This window comes from Bufo bufo, chromosome 5 (genome assembly GCF_905171765.1).
Source record: "Bufo bufo chromosome 5, aBufBuf1.1, whole genome shotgun sequence".
NCBI classification, from domain to species: domain Eukaryota; kingdom Metazoa; phylum Chordata; class Amphibia; order Anura; family Bufonidae; genus Bufo; species Bufo bufo.
In genome coordinates, this window is record NC_053393.1 from 84,192,436 (window position 1) to 84,211,254 (window position 18,819).

General features: G+C 43.4%; 1 protein-coding gene across 1 annotated transcript in view; it reads right to left on the reverse strand.

The window, feature by feature from the left end:
• Positions 1 to 7,124: 7,124 nt before the first annotated feature.
• The window catches only part of SLC26A7 (solute carrier family 26 member 7), a 102,409-nt gene continuing 90,714 nt past the window's right edge, over positions 7,125 to 18,819 (reverse strand). The window contains exons 16-18 of the mRNA XM_040433260.1: positions 16,276 to 16,330; positions 16,099 to 16,193; positions 7,125 to 7,547 (exon numbers count right to left, since the gene is read on the reverse strand). Coding sequence (XP_040289194.1) covers positions 7,503 to 7,547; positions 16,099 to 16,193; positions 16,276 to 16,330 — 195 coding nt within the window. The 3' untranslated portion in view covers positions 7,125 to 7,502. The remainder of the gene's footprint in view (positions 7,548 to 16,098; positions 16,194 to 16,275; positions 16,331 to 18,819) is intronic.

An 18,819-nucleotide genomic window follows, 5' to 3' on the forward strand; every position in this document is an offset into this window, starting at 1 on the left:
AAGGGGAATGGTAAGTCATCAATTTATTTATATATTTAGGAGGAATAACAGAGAATGGCACAATAATGGTTGTGGAAAAAGATGCTCTAGAATAGTTATTTCATAGATTACAGATCATCTTTAATCTAGCAGCTATGGGTTACCACTAGAACAGGATGACTAAACAATAACCTAAAATATATACAGTAATTACTAAAGCCCATGAAGTGACAGTTTGTGTTGATGTAAATGTTATAAATCATATCGGCAGCCAAATATAGGCATAGAGTTACCAAATACCTGATTAACAAATGTAATTAAATTAAAATTAATGTAAAATGCAAAAATCATGGTGGTAAGAAATAATATTTTGGTCATAGTGTCCCTTTGGGGCAGAGAGGACCAACAGGGACATTCTTCTGGCAGTATGAATGTACTACATTTCTAATTCATTTTTCTGTTAATTATTAAGAACATGTCCTGTAGCATTGAACAGGGAAGAGGTGAAAGTACATTTATTAGAAACAATATAGTTATGATCCTCCTAAGCATTGCTGCAATGTAAGAGCTAGATACATCTAGATCTTATTCCAGCTGATTCTATAATGGCTCTTTCACACATCAGTGAATTTCGGACATGTTCTGTCCACGCTCTTCGCGGACAGCACACATACCCATTGATTTTATGTTGATTTACACATCAGTCATGTTCTATAACCATGGGTCAGTGGAAAACCACGGTGACATGCACTTCTTTGGTTCATGATGCAGACAAACGCACACCTTAAGGCTCCATTCACACGTCCGCAAAATGTGTCTGCATCCGTTCCGCAATTTTGCGGAACGGGTGTGGACCCATTCATCTCTATGGGACGGAATGGATGCGGACAGCACACCAGTGTGCTGTCTGCAGCCCGCAATTGCGGAGTGCGGCCCCCCGATTTTGGGTCCGCAGCTCCGCAAAAAGATAGAGCATGTCCTATTCTTGTCCGCAGCTTGCGGACAAGAATAGGCATTTCTATGGGGGTGACGGGGCTGGTGTGTTGCGGACCCGCAATTTGCGGGTCCGCAACCACACCATGGACGTGTGAATGTAGCCTAAAGTCCTATGGGTCCATGAGAACCAGTGACACAACACAAACGGCATCATGTTATGTCAGTGGATGTTCAAGGGACCATTGGTAGGAAAAGCTCTGAAAACTAATATTTCAGCCTAGCCAGTGAAATAGATCAGACCCTCACCAATCTAACATTGATGAAACCTAGCCAAAAGATAGACCCATCAATCTCAAAGCCCAAATTCCTGGACCTCCCTGGCCCTGCGGGAGGGATTGACGAAACAATCCATAGAGGAACCTCGGTTTTAATACTAAATATGAAAAATAAACCAAACCCGAACCCCCGCCTCTACCATTCTGCTGCTGGTCATTTTTTTCACCGCTCTTCCGAAATGTCCACTTAGACCATCACTGGCCGTAATGGTGACCCACCTCAGCCAACGACCAGGAAGAGAAGAGCTGCGGGAACAGAACCACCGCTGACACTGGAAAGTGGCAGAGGATCAAGTAGGGGGGAGTATGGTTTTATCTTTTGTGGCCCATTTTGTTAAAAAAAAATATATTTCTTCCCCAAAAAAAAACATTTTTTGGATGCCTGCAACCAACGTGAACTGAGAAGTATGCTAGATGTGACTCTCTGTTCCAGTTAAAGGGATTGTCAACTTAAGACAACCCTTGGTCTATGTCCTATGAGAAGTTAAAAGCAGCAAGACTGCATATTTAAAAAGAGTTGACCATGCTAGGACAACTGGGAACCTAAGTTGGTGCGACCCATATTAACTGCCAAATAGTGGTCAATAGATGGTCGATATGATAAACAATAACCAATCTTACTGTACATACATTAATTTATTTCATATAAAACAGTCTTTGATTCTTCAGAAATGATTGTGTAGAGCCTCACACCACAACAGAACCCTGATGGACCACTAGATAGATCTGTCAGGCACCACTGGTATCCAATGTATGGCAGACACAGCGTAGTATTGTGTGTTCCTCTATTATCTGCTACTGTCCATGGAGGACCCTGTTTTCAAAACCCTGAATTTCCAGTAGTCATCCAGAGCGAGAACCTTGCTGGATGTGACTCACTGCTCTAGTTAAAAGGTCAACTACAAGATAACCTGTGTCTGTATGACCTGTTAGGGGTTACAGCAGCCGACTACATAATGAAAGTGGGTTGACCTTGCTGGACAAATACTAGAGACTGAGCCTGATTATGGGACAGCACTTGGTGCATGGCACATGACAACATGAACTTGAAGAAATGCCCCCATTGTTTTAATATTGATGTATGAATGTGTCACCGGGGGAGTCATTAAGGGCTCACGTACCTGATGCAAAAGTTCCGCTTGAGCCCGCCAGCACAACTTCTGCCCGCGCTTGCCTGTTGTAGCCTGTCCATACCTTTTTTTAGCAGCATTGCTCAGTATCTTAAGTGACCCATCAACGCAGCACTTGCAGCCACTGATAACAGCACAGTTACATCTTCTCTCATTGGAGTTATGTGCTTTCCAAATGGTGACTGTGTAACGCCCCAGAGTGGCATTACCACCTTTGCACCACTCCACTATCTCCTATGGTTAACCTAATGTCATTCTATGTATTTATTTCCAGGTCCTGCACAATGTGTATTCATAATATTGCTATGTATTTGTTCACGTGAAATGTGCCTGGTGCAACAGCAGGTGGCAGCATAAATGGCAGAGCTACAGGTACAGTGAATGGAGCTTTCTATTCCATTCTAACCCCCCTCTGTGGTGTGATGGGCATGTCCCACTTGCTGCAGGGAGGGTGGAGTTCTAGTTAGGAGTGAGTTCGAGTTTACCCCATGCCAAGGGAAGGTCCAACGTACATCCCTGTTGGACAAGCCCTGCCTAGACCAGCTGGAGCACCTTCAGCTCAGCTTGACATGGAGGTCACAGCTGGAAGCCTCAGAAACCAGGAGTAAAGTGTTCCCTGAACAAAGCTAGAGATAGACCAGATTACAGTGAGTGAAGTACAGCATAAAGAAGAAGCTAAGTTATACAGTTAGCCTGTTAGCATAGCAGAGCCAGAGAGCAACAAACTTAGCTGAGAGGAGTTTGTCTGCCACAGTTAATGCTAAAGCCTGCTGGGAACTAAGACAAAGTCTGTAAATCATTTGGAGGAACGTTTACGCAAAGTAAAGCTATTATCAGCTTCATCACATGGCGTATCCAGGTAGGAGCACCGTGACACGTGCACAACACCTAAAGGGACATTATAAGCCACTCTACACCCCTCTGGAATGCCTACACCTGGGTACCATTTACCACAATATCACTAAAAGTGGCCTTGTGCCCTTGTTGCTTCACTGCAACTGGCGTCACGACAAAACATGTACTTTAAGGGACCCCAAGTAGTAGGACTGCAACTACGGCATCCAGGGAGTTTGGCAGAGGGAGGGGACTTTCACACCACATTGTGCATTTTTCGCTGTTCTATGCATGCACTTGCTGGCTGATGTCAGCCAGTGCATGAATATCTCACTTTAATGTAATTGGGCTGTAGGTCCTCATATAGACCTCAGTTAGTTACTGGATAGCCCTACGCACCACTACCGCTTTTAGTAGTGGCAGGGTAGGAGGATAATCTCCTACAGTATACAGTTCAGTAGTGTCTTCCATACCGACATGTGCTATGAGAACATTGTAACCCTTTCAGCCGTCCATCTTCATTTTTCTGCACAGCTTCCCTTCCATGACTATATATTTTGTAGGGGATGTCCGGCATTATGAATCTTTTTGTCCCGTCTCCTCCACTGCAGTGTATCAGATACATTGGATGCCTTACATCAAAGGAAATTAGAAAGGAGATCAAACAGGGTGGACAGTAGGAATGTGGGCCTGTGGGCCCAGTTGCCACTGTGACTCCTATAGTTCCGCCATTGCTGTTGTCTTATGCAATGAGGCCATTAAGAGGTTTCCCCATTAGTGCAACTGGCAGTGATTTATGACTAATACAAGCTGTGTGTTATTAGCTCAAGTCACTGAAGAGTAAAAAAAAAAAAAAAAAAAAGAAAGGCGCCGTCGGACCAACAAGGGGTGATGTAAGGTGCATCAGTTCTTTCTATAAAGGAAATATACTGTACAATTCTTTAGCTGCCTTAAAGAACCTACATTACAGGGAGGCAGAGAGAGAGCTCATTTGTTAAAGGGGTTGTTTGTCTTATTAAAAAAAAAGGTCACCAGTGCTCTTAAATGTGATAAAGCTTTTTGAATAGTTTGGACAACCACTTTTTTTTTTATTAAATATTTATTTTCTTTTTTTAAAAAGGACCACAGTGAAATACAGTACATTATTATAAGTAAGACATTCAGCACAGGATAGACATTGTCAACAACAGTCAACTACCCTATAAAGAAAGGCAGGCCCTGCCTAACTTATAAATAACACTATAAATTCAAAATTATTATACAGAGAAATACAACTATAAGCTCCCCCCCCCCCCCTCAATTGGCTGTCGTCAAATCAGCTCTATCAAATATACCCACAATTACAATATTAATTATAGTTAAACAGTCATACGTGCCGCTCTCCGTTTCCTTTCCATATCCTCAAACATTCTAATTTGTTGAAGATACAGGATCCATTAATTTATCGAGGGCGGGGACACAGAGCCCCAGTGTTTAATTAAAATAACTTTTGCCGCCATCACACCCCTCATCCAGATCTGTTTGACCCGGACCGAGGTTTCCATTTCTGGAGCAAAGTATCCCAATATCACTGTGATGATCCCGGGATTATATATCGTAGAAGACTCCTTTTGTAGGGTTACAAAAACCTGTTCCCAGTACTTTTTTAGTTTACTACAGTTCCAGAGTAGGTGGCCGTAATCCGTATTCACGTATCCACATTTAGGGTAGCAGTAATCTCGGCCTTTATTTTGGGGGAATTTCGCTTGCATTTTTGGCGTATAGTACAATCGGTGCAAGATCTTAAATTGAATTAATCTATGAGCATTGGAAATTGGAGCTTTTCTTACATTTCTGTAGATGCTGGTCCACTGTAGTGGAGAGCAATGCAATTCTTGCTTACACTTACTTGGGCTTTTAAAGAGTGTTACAGTTGCCAATGCCATTCGGAGTTTGCCGTATCATCTAGATATCCTAACCTTCTCATCTTTCTGGGCATAGCAATAATCAAAAAATAAATTCTCTCGTGGAAGAATATAGCCTTTATTCCTAGAGGCCTCATATGTGTGTTTTAAACGTAAATACATGAACAGATCTAATGATGAACTATCAGTGAGATTGAATTCCAAAAACGATTTAAAATGTCCCAAAGAAAAGAGGTGGCTCACATTGACAACCCCCTTTCGTAACCAATAAACAAAATCTGTGATTTTGAAGAATTCCACCAGCCCCCTGTTCTCCCACAGAGGGGTGAAAGCAAAAGGGAAGGAAACTTTTAGAATCTCCTTAAGCTTATTCCAGACCCTCTGTAGGGTCCAAGGGATCAGTAAGGACTACCTCAATCCCATATACCCAGACTCCAAACTTGTAAAAATATTCTCTATTGGTTTATCCATAACCTTTATCAAATATCGTGCAAGTGAACTCTCTTTAAAGTTACAGCAACGCTGAACCTGTGCATATAAATAATATCCTTGGAAAAAAAGGAAATGATAACCCACCCTCTGACTCCGACAGCCATAGATATCTCTGCTTTATACGCACCCTCTTCCTGCCCCATATTAGATCGTTAATAAGAGTCTCCAATCTATGGAAAAAAGATATCATCGATCCAGACAGGGGAAGCACACATCGGGTACATCACAATAGACAAGATAATCATTTTAACCAATGCTATTCGATCCGTCTGTGCCAATATCAATTTCTGCTAAACGCATATTTTAGATTTAACTTTATTCAAAAATGTGGCCAAATTAAGCTCCTAAAACCTATTTATAGGAACCCCAATCTTAACCCCCAAATAGTCCAAAGTATCGTTAGGAGCAAGAACGCGGACTCCACTCCCCTCATCTACGGCCTTACGGTTCAGCGGGAGGAGCGATGACTTAGCCCAATTAATCAAATAACCCGATAATCTACCAAAATCCTCTATTGCTTCTATCACATAAGGATTTTCCATCCCTGATCCAGGAACAGAATCGCATCGTCAGCATAGAGGCTCATTTTATCGCTCACTCCCGCCACCCCAAAGCCGTCTATACGATTATCTAAACGGATCTTACAGGCCAACGGTTCAAATAGGGCAAAAAGGAGGGGAGAAAGGGGGCATCCCTGTCTCATCCCTCGCGGCATCACAACGGGAGCGGAACTAATACCATTGATATTAATACATGCTATCGGCTGTTCATATAGCATTTGAGTCATTTCCATAAATATGTTCCCCAGACCAAACTGGGACATAGTAGCCCACAAAAAAGACAACTCCATCCTGTCAAACGCCTTTGCGGCGTGGACAACTACTTTAATGGATAGTGAGAGCTTGTGCAAGGATTTCATCTCCACAATCTTTACAATGCAAGCAAACGAGGATGTGGAATCATGGAAATAAGACGGGGACAAAAAGTTGCAAGTCCTCTTCCCTGTGGTTAGAGAAGTGGTGGTGTTAACCATTGTCAGAAAGTAGCCCTAATATAAAGGGGTTTTCTGGGAATTAAAAATTGCTGACCTATCCTCAGGATTGGTCACCAATCCCAGCACCCCCCATTGATCAGCTGTTTGAAGGGGCCCCAGTGTTTGGACTAGAACTGTGGCCTCTCCTAAATATACCAAAAATGGTCCACAAGGCTCAACTGAGCAACATGACCCTATCCAACAGTTGATCGGCAGTGGTGCAGGAGTCAGACCCCTACCTATCAGATACTGATGATGTATGTTGAGGATAGGTCATGAATATATATGAAAATTGGGTTTTCCAGGATTTTTATACTGATGACCTTTCCTCAAGATAGGATATCAGTATCTGATCGGTGGGGGTCTGCCTTCTCTCTGATTTTCCTAGGCCGAGTGATGACACGTTCATGTGTCACATGGCTTAGGAGCAAAACCAAGCACAGCTGCTATACAATGTACGGCGCTGTGCTTGGTGAGAAGAGAAGGCCTTCTCAAAACAGCTGATCGGCGGGAGTCCCCAGTCTCAGACCCCAACTAATTAGATACTGATGATCTATCCAGAGGAAAAAATCCTGGAAAACCCTTTTAACTCCTTGAAAAATTATTAAACTTTTCAAATGCGACCCACACCCTTACGTACTGGCCGCCTTGTCTATATTGTATAAAGTTTATCTGAAGATGCGATGTGACCATGTGAGGATATTACATAGTACATCACCATAAATCTCATGCCTTCTACTGAAAGTCCACTTTACAAGTCATATCAAAGGAAGAGTAATGAAGAATAGGCCGTGTTCTTCATATTCACCCAGCAGAAAAACACAAATAAATATTGTCCATTGCTTCTCCAAATCAGGTCCTATGCATCAGATGACTCAAGAACTTCCAAAGAGGATCCACTGCTCTGGAGAAATGTAACAGAAAGAAAACCAGTTAACGTTCAGGAAGAAATGGCTCTCCAGAAAGTATCTAAGGGTCTAAGAACAGAATTGGCAGTGTAATATACTTATGAGTGTAGTTGGCTGCAGTCCAGGGGCACCACCTAAAGAGTTTATTAGGTAGTTCCATAACGACAAATTCTGTGATATATTTTTATTGTCAGAATTTCTCCCTTTACATTCCCTGAGCTGCACTCTTTCTCCCTTTAGTTAAAGGAGACCACAGTAGTTATCACGGCTGCTACATCAACAGAGAAATGCTTTCGTTGCGGCATACATCTTATGAATAGGGATGAGCGAACTTGTGTTCTACAAGTTCGAGTTCAGTGTTCGGGTTTTATTACAATTCCGACATGGATTCCATTACCACTAGCCATAATGGAATGCTATGACGGAATGCATAACGGAAGCCTTTAAGGGTCCAATCGCACGTCGCAAAATGGGTCCACATCTGTTCCGCAATTTTGCGGAACAGGTGCGGACCCATTCATTTTCAATGGGGCCGGAATGTGCTGTCCTCATTGCGGATCCGCACTTCCGGTTCCGCAAAAAATATTGAACATGTCCTATTCTTGTCCGCAATTGCGGACAAGAAAAAGCATTTTCTATGAGAGTGCCGGCGATGTGCGGTCCGCAAAATGCGGAACGCACATTGCGGTGTCCGTGTTTTGCGGATCTGCAAAACACATACGGACATGTGAATGGACCCTAACAGGCATTCTGTTATACGTTCCGTCATAGAATTCCATTATGGCTAATTGTAACGTAATCCATATCGGATTGTAATAAAACCCGAACTCGAACTTGTAAAACATAATTTTGCTCATCCCACTTAGAATTGTCATCCTCCATTACTACCACTAGATGGCACTTTACTCCCATAAACAAATATAATTTATATTACCAGATATCTGATGTACAGATGACAGATTTCCACATATTACATAGTAAGTATGAATCCACATTACAAGAAAAACATTTTCTTATGTGAATTATTAATATCCTTCTGCTCGGGCATGTCCAATGTATTGAAGTAAATTGTGCATTGCTCTTAAAATGAACCTGAAAAATGCAGAGCAATCTGCAGGCAGCATGTTATAGAGCAGAAGGAGCTGAGCAGACTGCATATATAGTTTTTATAGGAAATTTTTCAGTAAAAATTACATTCCTGGATATTCTGGGCTTAAAGGGGTTGTCCGGTTCAGAACCCGGACATCCCTTCATTTTCACCGGGCAAAGGCATTTTTTGGAGATCCGGTGACGTACCGGGGCTCTCCATGGGGCTGCCAGGAACCCCTGGTGATGTCACCGGCACTGATAGGCGGGATTTAGCCAGTAAAACAGCTAGGGCAGCGCTAAAGGCCGCCCATCAGAGCCGGTGACGTCACCGAACACACTGCCAGGCGGAAGTTTCCGCCCGGCAGTGTGTTATTGAAAACAAAAGAGCCCGTGCCCTGCGCGATCTAGCGTAGGGCAAGGGAGCGCATCGGAGCATGAGATGCTCCGATGCTAGCTTAAGGGAGGCTGCCTGGGTGAAAATAAGGGTATGTCCGGGTTCAGTTCTGAATCTGGACAACCCCTTTAAGAACCCATTGGGCGGTTTTATCATTATCTTATGATATTTGCAGTCTTCTTTGTATACGCAGTTTTACAGGGAAGGATGTCACTGACAGCAGGGGCGGATTGGGAACTTAAAGTGGCCCTGGAAAAAAACTAAAAGTGGCCTCAGATACCACAGTGCAGCCCAAAATACTGTCTAAATGCTGAGAGCATCAGATCTTTTTGTACCTGGCTTTTGGCCAAGAGAAGGGTTTAGGTGGCCCTTTGCGCATCGGCCCACCGGGAAATTTCCCTGTAGGGTCTATGGCCAGTTCGTCCCTAGAATTAGTAATATCAACAAAACTTATATATCAATCTTCTCAGCTCCTCCATGCTCTATAAAACCTGCTGCCTGCCAGATTGCACTGCATTTTCATGGTGACAGGTTCTCTTTAAAGAGGTTGTCTGATTTCAGGAAACAACTGAACAATCATGCGATCCACTGCAAATAAAGAATAGATCGTTACTTAGCTGACAACTCCCATTCTCACGACAGGGTTCTGTTTACCCTGGCTGCAGAGGTGACATCACATCAACAACATGAGACCACTGAAGCCAATCACTGGCCTCAGCAGTGCACCAAAGAGGTCATTGATTGGCCGCAATGGTACATGTTGTTGATGTGATGTCACTGCTGCAGCCGGGCTAAACAGAACCCCTGCGAGGAGAACCAGAGCGGTGGTGCAGGATCTGAAACCTAAATGACTAGACACCATAAGCAATTTAACTTATGCGGTGGTTTAGGAGCCCCAACCATTTTTTTTGTTCTTTTTTGGGGGGGAGGGGCATTCATTTTCATGCAGCATTTTTTCATGACACATAGGGCTGTTTTAAATATAAAATATAGAATTTTTAAATATAAAATATAGAATTAAATATAAAATATAGAATTTCCTGTGAACGCGCGCCACCACAGGCTGCGCGGCGTTCACAGAATCGGAAGGTAAGCGAGTGGATCTCCAGCCTGCCAGCGGCGATCGTTCGCTGGCAGGTGGAGATGCGATTTTTTTAAACCCCTAACAGGTTTATTAGACGCTGTTTTGATAACAGCGTCTAACTATACCTGCTACCTGGTCCTCTGGTGGTCCCTTTTGCTTGGACGACCAGAGGACACAGGCAGCTCAGTAATATGTAGCACCAAACACCACTACACTACACCCCCCCTGTCACTTATTAACCCCCTTATTCACCTCTGATCACCCCATATAGACTCCCTGATCACCCCCCTGTTATTGATCACCCCCTGTCATTGATCACCCCCTTGTAAGGCTCCATTCAGACGTCCGTATGATTTTTACGGATCCACTGATACATGGATCGGATCCGCAAAACACATACGGACATCTGAATGTAGCTTAATAGGGGGGTGATCAAAGACGGGGGTGATCACCCCATATAGACTCCCCTGATCACCCCCCTGTCATTGATCACCCCCCTGTAAGGCTCCATTCAGACGTCCGTATGATTTTACGGATCCACTGATACATGGATCGGATCCGCAAAAACACATACGGACATCTGAATGGAGCCTTACAGGGGGGTGATCAATGACGGGGGTGATCACCCCCATATAGACACCCTGATCACCCCCTGTCATTGATCACCCCCTGTCATTGATCACCCCCTGTAAGGCTCCATTCAAAACGTCCGTATGTTTTTTACGGATCCACGGATACATGGATCGGATCCGCAAAACACATACGGACATCTGAATGGAGCCTTATAGGGGGGTGATCAATGACAGGGGGGAGATCACCCCATATAGACTCCCTGATCACCCCCCTGTCATTGATCACCCCCCTGTCAGGCTCCATTCAAACGTCCGTATGTTTTTTACGGATACATGGATACATGGATTGGATCCGCAAAACACATACGGACATCTGAATGGAGCCTTACAGGGGGGTGATCAATGACGGGGGTGATCACCCCATATAGACTCCCTGATCACCCCCCTGTCATTGATCACCCCCCTGTAAGGCTCCATCAGACGTCCGTATGATTTTTACGGATCCACTGATACATGGATCGGATCCGCAAAACACATACGGACATCTGAATGGAGCCTTACAGGGGGGGTGATCAATGACGGGGGTGATCACCCCATATAGACTCCCTGATCACCCCCCTGTCATTGATCACCCCCCTGTCATTGATCACCCCCCTGTAAGGCTCCATTCAAACGTCCGTATGTTTTTTTACGGATCCACGGATACATGGATCGGATCCGCAAAACACATACGGACATCTGAATGGAGCCTTATAGGGGGGTGATCAATGACAGGGGGGTGATCACCCCATATAGACTCCCTGATCACCCCCCTGTCATTGATCACCCCCCTGTCATTGATCACCCCCCTGTAATGCTCCATTCAAACGTCCGTATGTTTTTTACGGATCCACGGATACATGGATCGATCCGCAAAACACATACGGACATCTGATGGAGCCTTATAGGGGGGTGATCAATGACAGGGGGGTGATCACCCCATATAGACTCCCCTGATCACCCCCTGTCATGATCACCCCCCTGATAAGGCTCCATTCAGACGTCCGTATGATTTTAACGGATCCACTGATACATGGATCGGATCCGCAAAACACATACGGACATCTGAATGGAGCCTTACAGGGGGGTGATCAATGATGAGGGTGATCACCCCATATAGACTCCCTGATCACCCCCCTGTCATTGATCACCCCCCTGTCATTGATCACCCCCCTGTAAGGCTCCATTCAAACGTCCGTATGTTTTTTACGGATCCACGGATACATGGATCGGATCCGCAAAACACATACAGACATCTAAATGGAGCCTTATAGGGGGGTGATCAATGACAGGGGGTGATCACCCCATATAGACTCCCTGATCACCCCCCTGTCATTGATCACCCCCCTGTAAGGCTCCATTAAGACATTTTTTTGGCCCAAGTTAGCGGAAATTATATATTTTTTTCTTACAAAGTCTCATATTCCACTAACTTGTGTCAAAAAATAAAATCTCACATGAACTCACCATACCCCTCACGGAATCCAAATGCTTAAAATTTTTTAGACATTTATATTCCAGACTTTTTCTCACGCTTTAGGGCCCCTAGAATGCCAGGGCAGTATAAATACCCCACATGTGACCCCATTTCGGAAAGAAGACACCCCAAGGTATTCCGTGAGGGGCATATTGAGTCCATGAAAGCTTGAAATTTTTGTCCCAAGTTAGCGGAAAGGGAGACTTTGTAAGAAAAAAAAAATCAATTTCTGCTAACTTATGCCAAAAAAAAAAATTCTATGAACTCGCCATGCCCCTTATTGAATACCTTGGGGTGTCTTCTTTCCAAAATGGGGTCACATGTGGGGTATTTATACTGCCCTGGCATTTTAGGGGCCCTAAAGCGTGAGAAGAAGTCTGGGATCCAAATGTCTAAAAATGCCCTCATAAAAGGAATGTGGGCCCCCTTTGCGCATCTAGGCTGCAAAAAAGTGTCACACATCTGGTATCGCCGTACTCAGGAGAGTTGGGCAATGTGTTTTAGGGTGTCATTTTACATATACCCATGCTGGGTGAGATAAATATCTTGGTCAAATGCCAACTTTGTATAAAAAAAATGGGAAAAGTTGTCTTTTGCCGAGATATTTCTCTCACCCAGCATGAGTATATGTAAAAAGACACCCCAAAACACATTTCCCAACTTCTCCTGAGTACGGCGATACCACACGTGTGACACTTTTTTGCAGCCTAGGTGGGCAAAGGGGCCCACATTCCAAAGAGCACCTTTAGGATTTCACAGGTCATTTTTTGAACATTTTGATTTCAAATTACTTACCACACATTAGGGCCCCTAGAATGCCAGGGCAGTATAACTACCCCACAAGTGACCCCATTTTGGAAAGAAGACACCCCAAGGTATTCCGTGAGGGGCATGGCGAGTTCCTAGAATTTTTTATTTTTTGTCACAAGTTAGCGGAAAATGATGATTTTTCTTTTTTTTTCTTAAGAAGTCTCATATTCCACTAACTTGTGACAAAAAATAAAAACTTCCATGAACTCACTATGCCCATCATGAAATACCTTGGGGTGTCTTCTTTCCAAAATGGGGTCACTTGTGGGGTAGTTATACTGCCCTGGCATTTTAGGGGCCCGAATGCGTGAGAAGTGGTTTGAAATCAAAATCTGTAAAAAATGGCCGGTGAAATCTGAAAGGTGCTCTTTGGAATGTGGCCCCTTTGCCCACCTAGGCTGCAAAAAGTGTCACACATCTGGTATCACCCGTACTCAGGAGAAGTTGGGCAATGTGTTTTGGGGTGTCTTTTTACATATACCATGCTGGGTGAGAGAAATATCTTGGCAAAAGACAACTTTTCCCATTTTTTTATACAAAGTTGGCATTTGACCGAGATATTTATCTCACACAGCATGGGTATATGTAAAATGACACCCTAAAACACATTGCCTAACTTCTCCTGAGTACGGCAATACCAGATGTGTGACACTTTTTTGCAGCCTAGGTGGGCAAAGGGGCCCACATTCCAAAGAGCACCTTTCGAATTTCACCGGCCATTTTTTACAGATTTTGATTTCAAACTACTTCTCACGCATTCGGGCCCCTAAAATGCCAGGGCAGTACAAACTACCCCACAAGTGACCCCATTTTGGAAAGAAGACACCCCAAGGTATTTCGTGATGGGCATAGTGAGTTCATGGAAGTTTTTATTTTTTGTCACAAGTTTGTGGAATATGAGACTTTGTAAGAAAAAAAAAATAATAAAATCATAATTTTCCGCTAACTTGTGACAAAAAATAAAAAGTTCTATGAACTCACTATGCCCATCAGCGAATACCTTAGGGTGTCTACTTTCCGAAATGGGGTCATTTGTGGGGGTTTTCTACTGTCTGGCCATTGTAGAACCTCAGGAAACATGACAGGTGCTCAGAAAGTCAGAGCTGCTTCAAAAAGCGGAAATTCACATTTTTGTACCATAGTTTGTAAACGCTATAACTTTTACCCAAACCACTTTTTTTTACCCAAACATTTTTTTTTATCAAAGACATGTAGAACAATAAATTTAGAGAAAAATTTATATATGGATGTCGTTTTTTTTGCAAAATTTTACAACTGAAATTGAAAAATGTCATTTTTTTGCAATCGTTAAATTTTGATTAATAACAAAAAAGTAAAAATGTCAGCAGCAATGAAATACCACCAAATGAAGCTCTATTAGTGAGAAGAAAAGGAGGTAAAATTCATTTGGGTGGTAAGTTGCATGACCGAGCAATAAACGGTGAAAGTAGGGTAGGTCAGAAGTGTAAAAAGTGGCCTGGTCATTAAGGGTGTTTAAGGTAGGGGAGCTGAGGTGGTTAAACATACTTGCCAACATGCAAAAGTTGTGGGAGAATCCAAAGTCTGCCACGCAATGCCACGATGCCAATTTTCTACATGTGTGGACACGCCCCTTTTCAGGCCCACCCCCCTTTTGTATGGTGCCCCCACACACTTAAAGGGATTCTGTCATCTGGATTATAGCTACAGAGCTTCACATCATCACATCAGTCTCCTCGATTTAGTTTAAAATATACTAGTCTAACCCCCCATCTGTCTTGTCATTTAGGTTAAAAATCGCTTTTATTCATATGCAAATTACCTCTGTAAGGAGCCCAAGGCGTTGTCCCTCTGGCCGTTGGAGCCCAGCCGCGCCCATTATCTCGGAACCCAGCACTTCTCCGCTGTTAATTATTCACTCTTCTCCTCGCTGAATTTTTTTTTCTAGGCGCCATAATCTCACGCATGCTCATGGATCTATTCATCCGGGCACGCGCGGTGTCCTGGCAGCAGCCTCACAAACCAAGCGCGCATGCACCAGCTGTCTGCGCACTACGCAAAGAATCCCTTTGATGCACTCTGGCCAGTGGGGTTGCGTTAATGATGCTGAATCCTGGCACTACATGCAGTTAAAATACATGCAGTGCTGCTTCCAGGAGATACCTCTCCTCTCTCTAGTAGCCTCCCAGAAATTCCTGGAGAGTCTGCAAGTATGGTGTAAAGCCCAGGGCCACACACCAAAAAGTACGCGCAGGGCCCTAAACAGGGGTTGTCTCATCATAGTTTCCCTGTTTGTCTGGCTCCAGAAACCCCTTGCGTCAATGGTTCAATGGTGGCTGTGACGTTTCCCCTTAGGTGCATAGATAGATAGATAGATAGATAGATAGATAGATAGATAGATAGATAGATAGATAGATAGATAGATAGATAGATAGATAGATAGATAAAAGATAGAAAGATAATAGATAGATAGATTAATAGATAAATAGAGACTCTCCGCTCACATCCCAGATTTCACCTCCATAGATTGAGCTGAGGAAACTCCACATCCTACTGGGGGAAGAGGAGTCCACCTGTGGAGATCGCTTGCCCAATATGTCTCAACCTGTCACCAACTGAGAGGAAGATGAGACACCATGGACTATTATACCCCCATACTGCCCCTTTAACCCAACATCCACCCCTTTAATTCCCAATCAAACCCCTCTACAATACCTATTATTTATTTTGCTTTGGCAATGCTAAATGTTTTACTTTGACGTGCCAATAAAGCTTTATTGAATTTAATTGAATTGAATTGATAGTAGATAGATAATAGATAAATAGATTAGATAGATGATAGATAGTAGATAATAGATATATAGATATTAGATAGATAATAGATAGATAGATAGATAGATGATAGATAGTAGATAATAGATATATAGATATTAGATAGATAATAGATAGATAGATAGATAGATAGATAGATAATAGATAGATAGATAGATAGATAGATAGATAGATAGATAGATAGTAGATAGATCTCTCTAAATGGTGACAATAGATCAGTATAAACACGGACTAAATAAAAACATATTTGACGGCAAGAATTACGTTTTACCGTTTTTACTTTCAGGGCATCAAGGGCAGCTTTTACTGTAGTGAAGAAATGTTCGTTTTTTGAGCCGCAGTACTTTAGGGCCTTGACTAGTGACACTGAAATAATAAACCAGAACCCCATTCAGTATTGTATAAGAGTAGAGAGGAGTCACTTCCTCACATAATGGACCTCACTCACCGCTGCAGCCTGAGAATAGTACAGCCGTGTCATATTCTCTTAGATCCTGGGACATCTGACAACACATAGAAAACTGATATAAACAATAAGATAAAATATCTTCTTCAAGGCAACCTATTACATTAATCGTGCGTTCATCTATTTGCAGAGGGGGCTAAGTCGTATGCCCCCTTGTTGATGTGGATATCCAGACGCTGCCCTGCAGGACAGGGATTCATTCACACACAAGAGGTTAAACCACCCCGTTTTAGGTCTTAATATGTATTTAAAGGCAGTGTGCCCAATTGGCATTACCATGGTTTTCAGAGCAGAAATCTACAGCATTCATGGTTTAACAATGAGATACCAAGGTAAATTTTGGTGTGCGAACACCTTTAACCCATCTTTACCCAACAAAAGAGGCTGTGTGGGGCCTGATATTAATTAGGCCATTTGCCGACTTCATGATCGAGATATTTACCGGTATGGGGGATCCTGGCGATTTTTGGTCTCCTCAATTTTGATGATTTCATGAACTTATGTGATAGCAGACATAGACATAAAAGGCTCTGGAACGCTGTACATCTTGAACTTTTGAGATCTAACTTAAGTAATTATATGGATATGAGGGTATAATATGATGCTGTTTAATGTAAATGTCCATCACGCTATTCTAGAGGACACTGGGAATGCATTGGTGTGGCCTTGTGGCAACTTTGCTGCACCCAGGTTGCTTCATAAATGTTATATTTCACCTGTATTTAGAAATGTTTAACAAAATCCATGTTGCAAGATTGATTACATATGAAGCACGGGAGCCATGGCTGAGAGCCACACACAGACGTGGGTATCTGCAGAGTATGATTTATTATGTCAAGGTTGCACTGTATACCAGCAGGTGAGGTATGGTTGGCATTAGGATGGGGCTAACCTTCTACAAGGGCCTTATGGAACAGAGAAACTCATCTGTCAGATCGCTACTGCAGAGAAACTTGAAAGACAAAACTACAGATATTCTGCAAAGCTACAGAAATCAGTCAGCATAGTGACCAGCAACCACAGCTATGTAGACTTTGCTGCAGATGAGGGACTATGGATCAGACACCCATCAACTTAGATCACATCCAAGCCAACTTAAAAAAACAGAAGTGCAAGCTTACAGCTGTGAGCCAGAAGTTCAGGAGAGAGGACATCAGCAAGACAGCATAATGTACCAGAGGTGCCATTATCTGCACAATCTTGCCAGTCACCATACCTCATCATCTGGAAGAGAAACTGCACTGTGTATAGACAACTTCTGGATGTACTACAACTCCTTTCTTGCACTAAGTAAAGAGCGACTTTTATTCTTCTACTTCTGGCCTGATTCATTATAAAACCGTTTCATTGCACCAATCCCCAGGAAGTAACGGCCTGAGGGAGTACCACCGTGCAGTGGACGTGCAAGGGGGGTGCGGGGGTGCGGACCGCACCGGGGGACACCATTGATGGGGGTGACACCAGCAGGGCCGGCATTTACGAATAATTTTTATTGCCGGTCCTTAGGAGAGGGAACGATTGTGTCTGGGATTCGAACCCACGACCTTCTGTATCAGAGGCAAAGCACTGCGATGCAGCCTCTTCCTGTGTCCCGCCTGTATGTCCATATATGGTGTCAGTGCTTGTGTATTTCAGAAAAGTTTCTGCTGGGATTCAACCACGACCTTCTGTATCAGAGGGAAAGCATTTAAACCACAAGGCCATAAGAGCAGCCTTGCTACTGACTGAAAAAATATGAGACTTCTACTGTTATAGCTGTACATTTATACACTTGACAGCTGCCCAAACACACCCAGCACTGCTACATCTATACACATGACAGCTGCCCCAGCAAACCCAGCTCTGCTACATCTATACACATGACAGCTGCCCAAACACACCCAGCTCTGCTACATCTATACACATGACAGCTGCCCAGCACACCCAGCTCTGCTACATCTATATATCTCTAAGTATTGCTATACAGTAGATAGATATATAGAGATATAGCAAAGCTGAGTGTGCTGGGGCAGCTGTCATGTGTATAGATGTAGCAGAGCTGGGTGTGTTTGGGGCAGCTGTCATGTGTATAGATGTAGCAGAGCTGGGTTTGCTGGGGCAGCTGTCATATATAGAGATATAGTAGAGCTGAGTGTGCTGGTGCAGCTGTCATGTGTATAGATGTAGCAGAGCTGGGTTTGCTGGGGCAGCTGTCATATATAGAGATATAGTAGAGCTGAGTGTGCTGGTGCAGCTGTCATGTGTATTAGATGTAGCAGTGCTGGGTGTGTTTGGGCAGCTGTCATGTGTATAGATGTAGCAGAGCTGGGTTTGCTGGAGCAGCTGTAATATATAGAGATATAGTAGAGCTGAGTGTGCTGGTGCAGCTGTCATGTGTATAAGATGTTGCAGAGCTTGGGTGTGCTGGGCAGCTATCATTTATAGAGATATAGCAGAGCTGAGTGTGCTGGGACAGCTGTCATAAGAGATATAGGCAGTGCGGTGTGTTAGGGCAGCTGTCATGTGTATAGATGTACACTTAGCCAG